The 17,824-nt window shown below is 52.7% G+C and overlaps 1 protein-coding gene across 1 annotated transcript in view; it reads left to right on the forward strand.

The window, feature by feature from the left end:
• The window catches only part of LOC134341118 (calmodulin-binding transcription activator 2-like), a 156,629-nt gene that overhangs the window by 76,272 nt on the left and 62,533 nt on the right, over positions 1-17,824 (forward strand). The window contains exon 11 of the mRNA XM_063038888.1: positions 16,152-16,270. Within this exon, the coding sequence (XP_062894958.1) occupies positions 16,152-16,270 (119 nt within the window). The remainder of the gene's footprint in view (positions 1-16,151; positions 16,271-17,824) is intronic.

A 17,824-nucleotide genomic window follows, 5' to 3' on the forward strand; every position in this document is an offset into this window, starting at 1 on the left:
TGATGTGTGAGGGGTTGCCAAGCCTGTGTGTGTCAGTTGTGATGGGTGAGAGGCTGCCAAGCCTGTGTGTGTCATTGGTGAGGTGTGTGAGGGGCTGCCAAGCCTGTGTGTGGCAGTGGTGATGTGTGTGAGGGGTTACCAAGCCTGTGTGTGTCTGTGATGATGGGTGAGGTGTTGCCAACCCTGTGTGTGTCAGTGGTGATGGGTGAGGGGTTACCAAGCCTGTGTGTGTCTGTGATGATGGGTGAGGGGCTGCCAAGCCTGTGTGTGTCAGTGGTGAGGTGTGTGAGGGGCTGCCAAGCCTGTGTGTGTCAGTGGTGATGGGTGAGGGGCTGCCAAGCCTGTGTGTGTCAGTGGTGATGGGTGAGGGGTTGCCAAGCCTGTGTGTGTCAGTGGTGATGTGTGAGGGGTTGCCAAGCCTGTGTGTGTCAGTGGTGAGGTGTGTGAGGGGCTGCCAAGCCTGTGTGTGTCAGTGGTGATGGGTGAGGGGCTGCCAAGCCTGTGTGTGTCAGTGGTGATGTGTGTGGGGTTGCCAAGCCTGTGTATGTCAGTCGTGATGTATGTTAGGGGCTGCCAAGCCTGTGTGTATCAGTGCTGAGGAGTGTGAGGGGTTGCCAAGCCTGTGTACGTCAGTGGTGAGGTGTGTGAGGTGTTGCCAAGCCTGTGTGTGTCAGTGGTGATGGGTGAGGGGCTGCCAAGCCTGTGTACGTCAGTGGTGAGGTGTGTGAGGTGTTGCCAAGCCTGTGTGTGTCAGTGGTGATGTGTAAGGGGCTGCCAAGCCTGTGTATGTCAGTGGTGATCTGTGACGGGCTGCCAAGCCTGTGTGTGTCAGTGGTGATGGGTGAGGGGCTGCCAAGCCTGTATGTGTCAGTGGAGATGGGTGAGGGGTTGCCAAACCTATGTGTGTCAGTGGTCATGGGTGAGGGGTTGCCAGGCCTGTGTGTGTCAGTGGTGATGGGTGAGGGGTTGCCAAGCCTGTGTGTGTCAGTGGTGATGTGTGAGGGGTTGCCAAGCCTGTGCATGTCAGTGGTGATGGGTGAGGGGTTGCCAAGCCTGTGTATGTCAGTGGTGATGGGTGAGGGGTTGCCAAGCCTGTGTATGTCAGTGGTGATGTGTGAGGGGCTGCCAAGCCTGTGTGTGTCAGTGGTGATGGGCGAGGTGTTGCCAAGCCTGTGTGTGTCAGTGGTGATGGGTGAGGGGTGGCCAAGCCTGTGTGTGTAAGTGGTGAGGTAGGTGAGGGGTTGCCAGGCCACTGTGTGTCAGTGGTGAGGTGTGTGAGGGGTTGCCAAGCCTGTGTGTGTCAGTGGTGATGTGTGAGGGGTTGCTAAGCCTGTGTGTGTCAGTGGTGATGGGTGAAGGGCTGCCAAGCCTGTGTGTGTCAGTGGTGAGGTGTGTGAGGGGTTGCCAAGCCTGTGTGTGGCAGTGGTGAGGTGTGTGAGGGGCTACCAACCGTGTGTGTTTCAGTGGTGATGGGTGAGGGGTTGCCAAGCCTGTGTGTGTCAGTGGTGACGTGTGAGGGGCTGCCAAGCCTGTGTGTGTCAGTGGTGATGTGTGAGGGGTTGCCAAGCCTGTGTGTGTTAGTGTTGATGTGTGAGGGGCTGTCAGGCCTGTGTGTTGTTGAGTGTTGTTCAGACTGCAGTCATTCAGGCATGTGGAGCATGTTCTGTCATACTCCTGACCTGTGCAGAGGCGTTGGGTAAATGGACAGGTGCTGGCAGTTAGGTGGTGTGTATGCTGCTGCCTGGGTTTTACCTTAATGGTGTGAGCAATACTGCCTGGGGTGTATCGTACCGTGTTTAGCTGTAGGATGTGTACAGTGCTGCCTGGGGCTTACCTGTATCGTGTGTACCTGTATCCTGTATACAGTGCTACTTGGTGGGTGCCTGTATTGTGTTTACAGTGTGGCCTTGTGTGTATGTGTATCGTGTGTACCTGTATCGTGTGTACAGTGCTGCCTGGTGTGTACCTGTATCGTGTGTACCTGTATCCTGTATACAGTGCAGCCTGGTGTGCCTGTATCGTGTGTACCTGTTCCGTGAGTACTTATACCATCCCTATATTTCTATCTGGGGGTCTACACTGCTGCAGCCCCCACTCCCAGCCCTGGCTGGGTGGGGCAGGGGACAATGTATCGTCCCTGGGCTCATAGAAGAAGGGCTCAGCTCATCTAGGGCAGGCAGTTGGAGGAATGGGATAATTGAATGTAAGTTCCTGCTTCCCTTGTCCCTCCCCCCTCCCACCCACCAGGTGTCTGCAGAAGACCTTTACTCGTCGTCATTGCCCTGACGGAGGCTAGGGAATCACTCTCCTCCCCACCGGATCCGCTTGATTCCCCTTTCGTTCGCTGGATCCTCTCCCTAGGCTGTTCCGCAGCACCACCTGTTGGTCTTCAGCATGTGCTACTTGTGAAGGCCTTCACCTTCCGAGGCCTGACCAGCTCTTGCATTGGAGTGGTCCCTTTTTGCTGCACCTTGGGCAGGATCCTGAGGAACTGGACTGCAGCACAAGGGAAGTAACTCTGGTTATGGAGTACCCGGAGCTGCCCAAGGGGGTGAGGGTTGGCACTAACTTTAGTCATTCTTTCTGAACACACCAGGAGTGGGTCTCTCAGTGCTCCGGTCTGCTGTGCAGTACAGTACGCTCAGCAAACCAACCTCTGTGATGTTCCCTGCACACTCCCCAAATCTATGGTTCCCATAGTACTCAGAAATCCCTGTTTCCCCACAGCCCCTGACCCCTGAGGTGAGGAATTCTATCTTGAAGTAATTCTAGGCTGGAGCGATTCTAGGGTTGGATGGGAATGGCTGGGTTTGCCCCCACACATGGTCACATGATGAGAATTCAACCTATTCCACCCTTTGTGTGTGGCGTTACTCATCTGCCTGTCTCTACTGACTAATCCACTGTCTTGGTGATTCTGATTCTTGCGTGAGTCTCTACCCCACCAGCCCTCAGGTAGTGAGTCCCTCTTGGGGAAACAATTCTTCAAATTCCTTTAAAATCTTTTACATCTTTGAGTGAACTCTCTCTGGTTTCTCTCTGTCCGCCAGAGAAAGCAGGATCTCCCAATGGCCACACATTTTAATTCCAAGTCCCATTCCCATTCTCATATGCCTATGCACAGCCTCCTCTACTGTCAAGATGAAGCCACACTCAGGTTGGAGGAACAACACCTTATATTCCATCGGGGTAGCCTCCAACCTGATAGCATGAACATTGACTTCTCTAACTTCCATTAATGCCCCACCTCCCCTTCGTACCCCATCTGTTATTTATTTATTTATTTATTTTCTCTCTCTCTTTTTCTCCCTCTGTCCCTCTGACTATACCCCTTGCCCATCCTCCCGAGTTTTTCTCCCTCCCCCTTTTCCTTCTCCCTGGGCCTCCTGTCCCATGATCCTCTCGTATCCCTTTTACAATCACCTGTCCAGCTCTTGGCTCCATCCCCCCCACCTCCTGTCTTCTCCTATCATTTTGGATCTCCCCCTCCCCCTCCCACTTTCAAATCTCTTACTAGCTCTTCTTTCAGTTAGTCCTGACGAAGGGTCTCGGCCTGAAACGTCGACTGTACCTCTTCCTAGAGATGCTGCCTGGCCTGTTGCGTTCACCAGCAACTTTGATGTGTGTTGCTTGAATTTCCAGCATCTGCAGAATTCCTCGTGTTTGCGTCTCTCTGGTTTTAGATGCCTTTCCTTTTGGCAAAAGCTTCCTTCTATCGTGCTTATCTATGCCTCCACATAGCACGTGCACCTCAGTCAGGTCTTCTGTCAGTCTCCTCCACTCCACCCCACCCCATCTGACCTCTCTTTCCATAAATGAACCACCCTATCCCAGGACCATCCTGGGGAATTGCCCCTGTACTCTGGTGACCAAAATTCACACAGGGCTCCTTCTGTGGTCTAACCCACACTTTATAAAGCACTTCCGAACAGTCCTGTTCTCTCTCCTTCATGATTAGGATCCTGGGATTACATTTCCACTGTCTGGGATGTCAGCAGCATATGTACCTGTGACGTTTGCTGGCATCTTATACATATCCCTGACCATGGAACTCGTAGAGCTCAGCGTGTTATGCTTGGGGCAGACGTTGTAGCAGATGGAGTTCAACTCCCACTGCCGGATCTGCCACCCTCGGTACTGCTTCTCCCACAGTGCTGTCCTTTCTTGGACAGTTTGGGGAGCTGTCAGCCTATGTAGGGCACCCTCTGCCAGTGTGGGGTGCTGTTTGTCACTGCCAGACTAGTGCCGGGTGCTCTCTGTCAGTGTGGGCAATACAGGCACTTTGGCGCCACAGAGCCCTCTCTGCCTGTGCCTGGCTAGTATGGGGCAATATGGAGAACTTCCTGCCAGTGCAGACTGCCCTCTGCCAGTGCTTGGCCAGTGTGAGGTCCTGTCTGAAAGTATGGCCGGTACAGGGCACTCTGTCACCACAGAGTGCTCTCCGCCAGCCGGCCGGTGTGTGTGTGTGTGTGGGGGGGTGCTCCGCCAGTGCGAGGTGATATCTGCCAGTGGGGTGTGAAGCACCCTCTGCCAGTGCTGGGCCCATGCTGGCTACTCTGTGCAAGTGTGGGACACTCGGCAGTGTGATGTGTTGTTTGTCAGTGACGGGTCCGTGCTGGCCGCTCTTTGTCAGTGCGGGCCAGTGCCCTGAACGGCTCTGGCAGCTGGCGGTTGAGGGATTTGATTAGCCTGTGTCTGCCAGCAGCTGTGGGGCCGGCCCCTGACTGAGCTTATTAAGTGATTGACTGATAGGCTGTGGCAGAGAGGGTGGAGGCTGGGCTGCAGACTGTCTGGCGTGTGTGTGGGGAGGAGGGGGTCGAGCAAGGGCCACTTGACACAGCTGCGGGCTCCTGGCCAGCCCCAGGTTATTTTGGTCTGGGTGGGGGGGTGGGGAGTCATTTAGATATGTCATAATGCAGGAGTTAAGAGCTGCACTCTGTGCTGGACACCAGACACCATTCGCTGCCTTCCACGGAAAAGAACTTTGGAGGTCGGGGACTTGGCCTGAAGTGGATTGGCTAGGCTGACAAGGTGGATGAGGCAGCTGGTTCGACTACACGTGTGACATTTACAGGGACAGCAAGCTTGGGCCACCCTCAGTTGCTGTTTACTGGTGGCCTGACCAACTCTGGCAGTGCCTGGCGAGGCTCTCTCCGTCCTGCCTGCCATCCGTCCTCTGGTAAATGCAGTATCCCACTCCCCCTCCCCCTCCCCAGCCCATTATAGAAAGATGCCCTGGCGGACCCAGGCTGACGTCCTGTCAACGTGAGCTCGCCCCTGACTGCTCTGTAAGAGGGAAACACCTGGGGATGTGGAGCATCTCTGGGGAGTGAGGGAGAAGTTACTGGAGTTGAGCGCTCTGTGTCCTAGTCCATGGGAGATGGATCATGGGGAGGAAGGTACGTCACGCAGGGTGCTGCCTCAGTGGAGGGTAAGCGTACCCACTCTGTGGGATGCGCAGGGAGCATGGCGGTCATGGCTGCAGCTGCTCAGCACCCAGTTGAGTGTTGGGTGATTTCTTGTGGCTGGATAAACGAAAACAGACTGGTACCTCTGAGGTATTGAGGAATAGGCACTGTTACCAACACGAGGCATTCAGCATCCCACCTGTGGTGAGTGGGTTCGCAATGTGGGTCAGTGGTGAGTGGGTCCATGGTGCCTGGGTCTGCAGTGCGTGGGTATGTGGGTACGTGAGTCCGCAGTGTGCGGGTATATGAGTATGTGAGTCCGCAGTGCGCGGGTATATGGGTCCGCAGTGCGTGGGTATATGGGTATGTGAGTCCGCAGTGCGTGAGTATGTGGGTATGTGGGTCCACAGTGCGTGGGTATATGGGTATGTGAGTCCGCAGTGCGTGAGTATGTAGGTATGTGGGTCCTCTGAGTGGGTATGTGGGTCCTCTGAGTGGGTATGTGGGTCCGCAGTGCGTGGGTATGTGAGTCTGCAGTGCGCGGGTATATGAGTATGAGTCCGCAGTGCGTGAGTATGTGAGTCCGCAGTGCGCGGGTATATGGGTCCGCAGTGCGTGGGTATATGGGTATGTGAGTCCGCAGTGCGTGAGTATGTGGGTATGTGGGTCCGCAGTGCGTGGGTATGTGGGTCCGCAGTGCGTGGGTATGTGGGTATGTGAGTCCGCAGTGCGTGAGTATGTGGGTATGTGGGTCCGCAGTGCGTGGGTATGTGGGTCCTCTGAGTGGGTATGTGGGTCCGCAGTGCGTGGGTATATGGGTATGTGGGTCCGCAGTGCGTGGGTATGTAGGTCCTCTGAGTGGGTATGTGGGTCCGCAGTGCGTGGGTATGTGGGTCCGCAGTGCGTGGGTATGTGGGTCCGCAGTGCGTGGGTATGTGAGTCCGCAGTGCGTGGGTATGTGGGTCCGCAGTACGTGGGTATGTGGGTCCGCAGTGCGTGAGTATGTGAGTCCGCAGTGCGTGGGTATGTGGGTGCGCAGTGCGTGGGTATGTGAGTCCACAGTGCGTGGGTATGTGGGTCCGCAGTGCGTGGGTATGTGGGTCCTCTGAGTGGGTATGTGAGTCCGCAGTGCGTGGGTATGTGGGTCCTCTGAGTAGGTATGCGGGTCCGCAGTGCGTGGGTATGTGGGTCCTCTGAGTGGGTATGTGGGTCCTCTGAGTGGGTATGTGAGTCCGCAGTGCGTGAGTATGTGGGTATGTGGGTCCGCAGTGCGTGGGTATATGGGTATGTGAGTCCGCAGTGCGTGAGTATGTGGGTATGTGGGTCCGCAGTGCGTGGGTATGTGGGTCCTCTGAGTGGGTATGTGGGTCCGCAGTGCGTGGGTATGTGAGTCCGCAGTGCGCGGGTATATGAGTATGAGTCCGCAGTGCGTGAGTATGTGAGTCCGCAGTGCGTGGGTATATGGGTATGTGAGTCCGCAGTGCGTGGGTATGTGAGTCCGCAGTGCGTGGGTATGTGGGTCCGCAGTGCGTGGGTATGTGGGTCCACAGTGCGTGGGTATATGGGTATGTGAGTCCGCAGTGCGTGAGTATGTGGGTATGTGGGTCCACAGTGCGTGGGTATATGGGTATGTGGGTCCGCAGTGCGTGGGTATGTAGGTCCTCTGAGTGGGTATGTGGGTCCGCAGTGCGTGGGTATGTGGGTCCGCAGTGCGTGGGTATGTAGGTCCTCTGAGTGGGTATGTGGGTCCGCAGTGCGTGGGTATGTGGGTCCGCAGTGCGTGGGTATGTGGGTCCGCAGTGCGTGGGTATGTGGGTCCGCAGTGCGTGGGTATGTGGGTCCTCTGAGTGGGTATGTGGGTCCGCAGTGCGTGGGTATGTGAGTCCACAGTGCGTGGGTATGTGGGTCCGCAGTGCGTGGGTATGTGGGTCCTCTGAGTGGGTATGTGGGTCCGCAGTGCGTGGGTATGTGGGTCCGCAGTGCGTGGGTATGTGAGTCCGCAGTGCGTGGGTATGTGGGTCCGCAGTGCGTGGGTATGTGGGTCCGCAGTGCGTGGGTATGTGGGTCCGCAGTGCGTGAGTATGTGGGTCTGCAGTGCGTGAGTATGTGGGTATGTGGGTCCGCAGTGCGTGGGTATGTGAGTCCGCAGTGCGTGGGTATGTGGGTCCTCTGAGTGGGTATGTGGGTCCGCAGTGCGTGGGTATGTGGGTCCGCAGTGCGTGGGTATGTGAGTCCGCAGTGCGTGGGTATGTGGGTCCGCAGTGCGTGAGTATGTGAGTCCGCAGTGCATGGGTATATGGGTCCTCTGAGTGGGTATGTGGGTCCGCAGTGCGTGGGTATGTGAGTCCACAGTGCGTGGGTATGTGGGTCCGCAGTGCGTGGGTATGTGGGTCCTCTGAGTGGGTATGTGGGTCCGCAGTGCGTGGGTATGTGGGTCCGCAGTGCGTGGGTATGTGAGTCCGCAGTGCGTGGGTATGTGGGTCCGCAGTGCGTGGGTATGTGGGTCCGCAGTGCGTGGGTATGTGGGTCCGCAGTGCGTGGGTATGTGAGTCCGCAGTGCGTGGGTATGTGGGTCCGCAGTGCGTGAGTATGTGGGTCTGCAGTGCGTGAGTATGTGGGTATGTGGGTCCGCAGTGCGTGGGTATGTGAGTCCGCAGTGCGTGGGTATGTGGGTATGTTAGTCCGCAGTGCCTGGGTAAGTGGGTCCGCAGTGCATGTGTGTGTAGGTTCATGATGTGTTGGTTTGTGGTTTGTCAGGTAGAGGTTACATGGGGTAAACGTGTCACAGGACATGGGGTATTGCTGGGGAGCATGACCTTTGCCAGTTACTGCATCCCACCTGTGGTGGGAGTTGAGGTGTGTGTGTCTGTGGTGGGGAAGGAGCAGGTACACGGGTAAACATGACACAAGGCATATGGCAGTGCTGGGCTGTAGGTGTTTAGACAGGGTGGCTGTAAGTGGGCAGGAGTGGGGAATGCAGCAAGTGTTCCCACAGTATGGACTGCACAGTGCACTGATAACTTCACTGGTGTGTGTGTGTGGTCAACAGGGGCAGGATGTGTCCTACAGACTGTATACACTCTAGCTGTTGCTGGAGCATGGACACAGCCACCCCGCTGTGCTTATTGGAATGGAATCTGTCACTGACAGTCTGCCTCTGATGGACAATGCCAGGGCTGCCTTACTGCTGCTCAGAAATCTGGTCTGCCCTGTTCTCCAGCAGGGACAAACACTCTGAGTGGACAGAAAGCCACTGGGACAGGAGCCAGGGGGACAGTGGACAGTGTGGTGTCAGTCTGATCAAACAGCTGATGGCAGTGGCGTGAGCTGGGGTCTGAAAGCGTTGCCGGTGATTGCCAGCCAGGTAGAGTGGTGAGCTGTGGTGTCCAGGGCTGCCATCCGGGCGGGACAGAGTGGTGTGACCATTGATAGGGGGTGAGCAGGCTGCAGTGGGTGTCGGTGGCGACTCGAGGGTCATGCACCCTGAAGGCCATTGGTATGTTTTATAGTAACTGGTACCTCATAAGGAGAGGCAGAGGCCCTGACAGACCCAACATGGAGATCAGAAGGGAGCAGATCGTTTGTGGAATGAATTTTGATCAGGTCCCCCTGGGAGGTTCATCCAGAAGATTAAGATGCATGGGATTCACAGTGACTTGGCCGTTTGAATTCAGAAATGGCTTGTCCATGGAAGATAGAGGGTAGTGGGTGATGGGACTGATACTGTCTGGTGTTCTGCAGGGATCCCTATTGGGGCCTCTCCTGTTTGTGATGAATATAAATGGCCTAGATGAAAATGTCGATGTAAGGTTACAGACTTTATGACAATTGGTGAAGGATACAATTGCAGATATGAATGGGAAAATGGCAGATGGAGTTTAACCTGGGCAAAGATGGAGTGTTGCACTTTCGGGGGGTCAAATGTAAAGGGATGGTACACAGTTAATGTTAAGTGTTGATGCACCAAGGGATCTTGGGGTTAAAGTCCACAGCTCCCTGAAGTTGCCACAGAAGTCAATATGTAAGGAAGTCATACAGCATGCTTGCCTTTATTAATTAAGGAATTAAGTTCAAAGCTTGGGAAGTTGTTGTTACATAAAATTCTAGTGAAGTGGTATCTGGAGAATCACATTCACTTCTGGTTGCCCCATTACAGAAAGAATGTGGAGGTTTTACAGGGTGCAGAAGAGGCTTACCAGAATGCTGCATGGATTAGAGATCATGAGCTAGATAGAACAGGAAGCTGCACAAACTTGCGCTATTTTTTCTGGAACGGAGAACTGACAGAGCTTATTAAATTTTAAGATGTAAGGACAGAATTTGTTTCCCCAAATTTAAAACACCTAATCCCAGAAGCATGCACCTAAACTGAGAGGGGATAAGTTCAAAGGTGTGTTGGGCACAGCGTGGTGGGTGCCTGGAAGGTGCTGCTGAAGGGTGGTGGAGAAGGCAGATATGACAAAGGTTAAGGAGGCTGTTAGACAAATGCATGAATGTACTGGGAATGAGGGATAGACATGTTGTGCAGACAGATGAGATTAGTTTTAGGATGAATGCAGCTATTATTATCTGAATGATCTTGGCCAAATGGCCTGACCTGTGGGTACTGTTCCAAAATCAACGTTCAGTGAATCGCAGACATCAGAACATCAGAGTAATGGTCTCATTAACAATTAGTTCAAATTGCATCCCCACTGCTACAGTACCCCAGTGTTACCTGGTAAAGGACATGTCTGCACTGGTACTGTACCCCAGTGTTATAGAATGGCAGACCCATTCCCACTGGTACTGCACCCTAGTGTTGTACAGTGACAAACCCGCCCCACTGGTACTGTACCCCAGTGTTATACAGTGGCAAGCCTGTCCCCACTGATACTGTACCCCAGTGTTATACAGTGGCAGACCCATTCCCACTGGTACTGCACCCTAGTGTTGTACAGTGACAACCCTGTCCCCACTGGTACTGTACCCTAGTGTTATACAGTGACAGACCCATCCCCACTGGTACTGTACCCCAGTGTTATACAGTGACAACCCCCATCCCCACTGGTACTGCACCCTAGTGTTGTACAGTGACAACCCTGTCCCCACTGGTACTGTACCCTGGTGTTATACAGTGACAAACCCATCCCCACTGGTACTGTACCCTGGTGTTATACAGTGACAAACCCATCCCCACTGGTACTGTACCCTGGTGTTATACAGTGACAGACCCATCCCCACTGGTACTGTACCCCAGTGTTATACAGTGACAACCCCCATCCCCACTGATACTGTACCCCAGTGTTATACAGTGGCAAGCCTGTCCCCACTGGTACTGTACCCCAGTGTTATAGAATGGCAGACCCATTCCCACTGGTACTGCACCCTAGTGTTGTACAGCGACAAACCCGCCCCACTGGTACTGTACCCCAGTGTTGTACAGTGACAACCCTGTCCCCACTGGTACTGTACCCTGGTGTTATACAGTGACAAACCCATCCCCACTGGTACTGTACCCTGGTGTTATACAGTGACAGACCCATCCCCACTGGTACTGTACCCCAGTGTTATACAGTGACAGACCCATCCCCACCGGTACTGTACCCTGGTGTTATACAGTGACAGATCCATCCCCACTGGTACTGTACCCCAGTGTTATACAGTGACAGACCCATCCCCACTGGTACTGTACCCCAGTGTTATACCGAGATGGTCCTGTCCCCTCTGGTACTGAACCTGTATGGTTCCATAAGACATAGGAGCAGAATTAGGCCATTTGGCCCATCAGGTCTACTCCACCACTTCATCATGGCTGATCCTCCCCCCCAGGCCCCCAGTCCCACTCCCCAGCCTTCTCCCCATAACCTTTGATGCTGTGCCCAATCAAGAACCTATCAAGCTCTGCCTTAAGTACGCCCAACAACTTAGCCTCCACAGCTGCCTGTGGTAATAATTTCCACAAATTCACCGCACTCTGGTTAAAGAAATTTCTCCGCATCTCTGTTTTAGATGGATGCTCCTCTATTCTGAGGCTGTGCCCTCTTGTTCTAGACTCCCCCACCATGGGAAACATCATTTCCACAGCTACTCTGTCTAGGCCTTTCAGCATTCAAAAGGTTTCAATGAGATTTCCCCTCATCCTTCTAAATTCCAGCAAGTACAGACCCAGAGCCATCAAACGTCCCTCGTATAATAACCTTTTCATTCTCGGAATCATCCTTGTGAACCTCCTCTGAACCCTCTCCATCTTTTCTTATATGAGGACCCAAAACTGTTCACAATATTCAAAGTGTGGCCTCACCAGTGCCCTGTAAAGCCTCAGCATCACATCCCTGCTCTTGTATTTGAGACCTCTTGAAATGAATGCTAACACTGCATTTGCCTTCCTCACCACCAACTCTACTACTGCGGTGTTGCACAGTGCCAGAGCCATCCCGACTGGTACTGTACCCTGGTTCTGTACAGTGAAATACCATCCCCACTGCTACTGTGCCCCAGTATTATACAGTGACAGATCTGTCCCTACTGCTATAGCACCCAGTGACAAACTAGTCCCCACCGGTACTGTACCCCAATGTTATGCAGTGACAGACCCATCCCCACCAGTAATGTACCCCAGAGTTATACAGTGACTGACCCATCCCCATTGGTACCATAAAGGCATCCGTTAGTCTTGCAAGACCATGGATCTGCCCCTGGAAAGTCTTCACTCTCCAGGGCGTAGGCCTGGGCAAGGTTGTATGGAAGACCAGCAGTTGCCCATGCTGCAAGTCTCCCCTCTCCACGATACCAATGTTGTCCAAGGGAAGGGCATTGGGACCCATACAGCTTGGCACCAGTGTCGTCACAGAGCAATGTGTGATTAAGTGCCTTGCTGAAGGACACAACACGTGCCCTCGGCTGGGGCTCGAACTCACGACCTTCAGGTAGCTAGTCCAATGCCTTAACCACTTGGCCACGTGCCCACACACTGGTACCATATCCCAATGTTATTGAGAGATGAACCTGTCCCCTCTGGTACTGGTACTGACGGAGCAGTCCCCACTGGTATGGTACTCCAATGTCATACAGTGACAGACCCATCCCCACCACTGCTGTACATCAATGTTATACAGTGATAGACCTGCCCCCCACCATTACTATATCCCAGTGGTTATACAATGACAGACCCGTCCCCACAGGTACTGTGCCCCTGTGTTATACAGTGACAGACACCTCTCCATGGTACTGCACCCAGTGTTACACAATGACAAACTCATCCTCACTAGTACTGTACCTCAGTGTTATACAGTGACAAACCTGTCCCCACCAGTACTGTACCCTGGTGTTATACGGTGACATACACATCCCAACCGGTACTGTACCCCAGTGTTATACAAAGACAGACCAATCCCCACTGCCACTATACCCAAGTGTTATACAGAGGCAGTCCTGTCCCCACTGGTACTGTACCCTGGTGTTACAAAGTGACAGATCCATCCCCACTAGCACTGTACCCCAGTGTTGTACAGAGACAGACCCGTCCCACTGCCACTGTATACAAGTGTAATACAGAGGCAGACATGTCCCCTCTGGTTTTGTAGCCTGGTGTTATACAGAGAAAAACCCATCCCAGCTAGTGCTGCATCCAGCATTATACAGTAACAGATGCGCCCCCACTGGTACTCTACCCCAGTGTTATACAGTGACAGACCCGTACACATTGGTACGGTACCCTGGTGTTACAAAATGACAGACCCGTCCCCACCAGTACTGCACCCCAGTGTTATACAGTGACAGACCAGACCTCACCAGTACTGCACCCCAGTGTTATACAGTGACAGACCCGTCCCTACCAGTACTGCACCCCAGTGTTATACAGTGACAGACCAGACCTCACTGGTACTGTACTCAGTGTGGTATACAGTGACTGACCAGACCTCGCCAGCACTGTACCCCCGTGTTATATACAGTGACAGACCAGACCTCACTGGTACTGTACCCAGTGTTGTATACAGTGACAGACCAGACCTCACCAGCACTGTACCCCTGTGTTATATACAGTGACAGACCAGACCTCACTGGTACTGTACCCAGTGTTATATACAGTGACAGACCAGACCTCACCAGCACTGTACCCCCGTGTTATACAGTGACAGACCAGACCTCACCAGCACTGTACCCCTGTGTTATACAGTGACAGACCAGACCTCACTGGTACTGTACCCAGTGTTATATACAGTGACAGACCAGACCTCACTGGTCCTGTACCCAGTGTTATATACAGTGACAGACCAGACCTCACCAGCACTGTTACCCCTGTGTTATACAGTGACAGACCAGACCTCACTGGTACTGTACCCAGTGTTGTATACAGTGACAGACCAGACCTCACCAGGACTGTACCCCTGTGTTATACAGTGACAGACCAGACCTCACCAGCACTGTACCCCCGTGTTATACAGTGACAGACCAGACCTCACCAGCACTGTACCCCTGTGTTATACAGTGACAGACCAGACCTCACTGGTACTGTACCCAATGTTGTATACAGTGACAGACCAGACCTCACCAGGACCGTACCCCTGTGTTATACGGTGACAGACCAGACCTCACCAGCACTGTACCCCCGTGTTATACAGTGACAGACCAGACCTCACCAGCACTGTACCCCCGTGTTATACAGTGACAGACCAGACCTCACCAGCACTGTACCCCCGTGTTATACAGTGACAGACCAGACCTCACTGGTACTGTACCCAATGTTGTATACAGTGACAGACCAGACCTCACCAGGACCGTACCCCTGTGTTATACGGTGACAGACCAGACCTCACCAGCACTGTACCCCTATGTTATACGGTGACAGACCAGACCTCACCAGCACTGTACCCCCGTGTTATATAGTGACAGACCAGACCTCACTGGTACTGTACCCAGTGTTGTATACAGTGACAGACCAGACCTCACCAGGACTGTACCCCTGTGTTATACGGTGACAGACCAGACCTCACCAGCACTGTACCCCCGTCTTATACAGTGACAGACCAGACCTCACTGGTACTGTACCCAGTGTTGTATACAGTGACAGACCAGACCTCACCAGCACTGTACCCCAGTGTTATACAGTGACAGACCAGACCTCACTGGTACTGTACCCAGTGTTATATACAGTGACAGACCAGACCTCACTGGTACTGTACCCAGTGTTATATACAGTGACAGACCAGACCTCTCCAGCACTGTACCCCCGTGTTATACAGTGACAGACCAGACCTCACTGGTACTGTACCCAGTGTTATATACAGTGATACCCATCCCTACCAGTATGGTACCCCAGTGTTATCGTGACAGACCCATCCCCACCAGTACTGTGCCCCAGTGTTAAACTGAGCAGACTTGTCCTCTCTGGTACTGCACTCAGTATAATACAGTGATGGACCTGTCCCTGCTAGTACCATATCCCAGTGACATACTAGTCCCCACCGGCACTGTACCTCAGTGTTATACTGAGACAGACCTATCCCCTCTGGAACTACACCCGGCATTATACGGTGATGGACCTGTCCCTATCAGTACTCCACAGTGACAGACTCATCCCCACCAGGACTGTACTCCAGTGACAAACCCATCCACACCAGTACTGTGCCCCAGTGTTATACTGTGATAGACCTGTCCCCACTGTTACTGTACCCCAATATTGTACAAAGACAGACCTGACCACTGCCACTGTACCCAAGTGTTATACAGAGGCAGACCTGTCCCCTCTGGTATTGTACCCCGGTGTTACACAGTGAAAGACCCATCCCAACTAGTGCTGTACCCAGCATTATAAGTAACAGATATGTACCCCAATCATACACAGTAACAGACCCAGTGTGATCAGTGAAGGACCTGTCCACAGTGGTGCTGTACCCTGGTGTTACACAGTGACAGACTCACCCTCACTGGTGCTTTACTCCACCATTATACACTGTCACCCCATCACACCAGTACTGTATCCCAGTGTTATACAGTGACAGCCCCAACCCCATCAGTACTATACCCAAGTGTTATACAGTGACAGACCCATCCCCACTAGTACCATACCCCAGCATCATACACTGACAGACCCATCACCACCTGTACTGTACTCCAGTGTTATACAGTGACAGAATGGCCCCTACCAGTACTGTAGCCCACTGTTATGCAGCGACAGAACTCTCTCTACCAGTACTGTACCCCAGTGATACATAGTGACAGACTGGTCCCACTGGTACTCTACCCCAGTGTTATAGTGTCAGACCAGTCCCCACGGGTACTGTACCCCAGTGTTATACAGTGATGGACCCATCCCCACTGGTACTGTACCCCACTGATACATAGTGACAGACCTGTCCCCACTGGTACTCTACCCCAGTGATATACAGTGACAGACTGGTCCCACTGGTACTGTACCCCAGTGTTATGCAGTGACAGACCCGTCCCCTCTGGTACTGTACCCCAGTGTTGTACAGTGACAGACCCGTCCCACTGGAACGCCACCCCAGTGTTATACAGTGCCAGACCCACCCCCACTGGTACTGTACCCCAGTGTTATACAGTGACAGACCTGTCCCCTCTGGTACTATACCCTGCTGTTATATAGAGACAAACTTATCCATACCAGCACCGTACATGTTACTTAGTGCAGACCTGTCTGTATAGGCACTGTACTCTAGTTTTGTACCACAGGGCCGTATTGTGGGCCTTTTAGTGTTTGTTGAATGATGTGCTGATCTGAGTACCGATGGTGTCCCTCAGATAACCAGTTCCGCATGTCGATCCTCGAGCGTCTGGAGCAGATGGAGAAGCGAATGGCTGAGATGGCAGCTTCGGGTCACTGTCAGAGTGTGCGCACAGGAGGCAGGATGCAGATTCAGGTACCGTGTGGGCAGGGGGGACGTTCCTGTTGCCTTTCTTCAGGGTGAATGTGGCTCAGTGTCCGAATGCCTGGCTCCTGCTCGCTGTCTGTGTTCCCATCGCTCCACATTCAATGCTGCCAGTGCCTGCTCTTTCCCTCATTAACACAGGAGATTCCACAGTTGCTGGAAATCCGGAGCAACACCGACACAGTGCTGGAAGAACTCAGCAGTCAGAATGCATAGAGTGTACTGTAGAACAGTACAGGCCCTTTGGCCCACAATGTTGTGTCGACATTTTAACCTACTCTAAGATCAATCTAACCCTTCCCTCCCACAAAGCCCTCTATATTTCTATCATCTATGAGCCTATCTGTCTCTTAAATGACCCTAATGTATCATCCTATGCCACCATCACCACCACTGGCAGTGCGTTTCACACACCCACCACTTTGTGTTTTTAAAAAAAAACTACCTCTGATAACCCTCCAATTACCTTAAAATTATGCCCCCTTGTATTGGACATTTCCACACTGGGAAAAAGTCTTTGGCTGACTCTCAACCTGCTTCTCTCCGATGAGGAAAGCCCTAGCTTGCTCAGCCTTTTGTCATAAGACATGCTTCTAATCCAGGCACCATCTTGGATGCACCTTCTCTAGAGCTTCCACATCTTTCCTATAATGAGGCGACCGGAACTGAACACAATATTCCAAATGTGGCCTAACCAGGATTTAATAATAACTACAACATTACCTCGTGGCTCTTGAACTCAATACCCAATTAATGAAGGCCAACACACCACACGCCTCTTAACTTGTGTGGTAACTTTGAGAGATCAATGGATGTGGACCCCAATCCCTCTGTCCCTCCACGCTGCTAAGGATCCTGCCATTAACCCTGTAATTTGTCTTCAAATTCAACCTTCCAAAATGAATCACCTCACACTTTTATGGGTTGAAGCATCTGTGGAACGGAATAAACATGAATGATGCTGGACTGTTCATTCTCCTCCGTAGATGCTGCCTGACCTGCTGAGTTCCTCCTGCAACTTATGTGTGTTCCTCCTTTCAAAGTTCAAAGTAAAACTAAACAAATGCATGTATCCATCCATACATAAGCAATAATTAATGAAAACGTGAGATGAAGAGTTCTGGATATGGGTCGGTATGTTGTGGGAACTGTTCAGTGTTGGGCTGAGTGAAGTTAGGAGACCGTTCCTGAAGCTGGTGGTGTGAGGCCTGAGACTCGTGCACCTCATCCTGATGGCAGCAGGAAGGAGAGAGCATGACCTGGGTGGTGGGGGTCCTGCTTCCTTGTGACATGGCTCCTTGTAGATGTGATCAATGGTTGGGAGGGCTTTACCCAAAGACCAAAGAGTGGATTATTGAGTGCAGGAGGAGGAAACGAGAGGTCCATGAGCCAGTCCTCTTCAGGGCATCAAAGGGTCAGCAACTTTAAATTCCTTGGTGTTATCAATTCAGATGATCTGACCTGGGTCCAGCATGTAAGTGTCATTACAAAGAAAGCACAGCAGTGAATTTACTTTCTTAGAAGTTTGTGAAAGATTTAGCATGT

This window comes from Mobula hypostoma (genome assembly GCF_963921235.1).
Source record: "Mobula hypostoma chromosome 5 unlocalized genomic scaffold, sMobHyp1.1 SUPER_5_unloc_2, whole genome shotgun sequence".
In the NCBI taxonomy this organism is placed as follows: Eukaryota; Metazoa; Chordata; class Chondrichthyes; order Myliobatiformes; family Myliobatidae; genus Mobula; species Mobula hypostoma.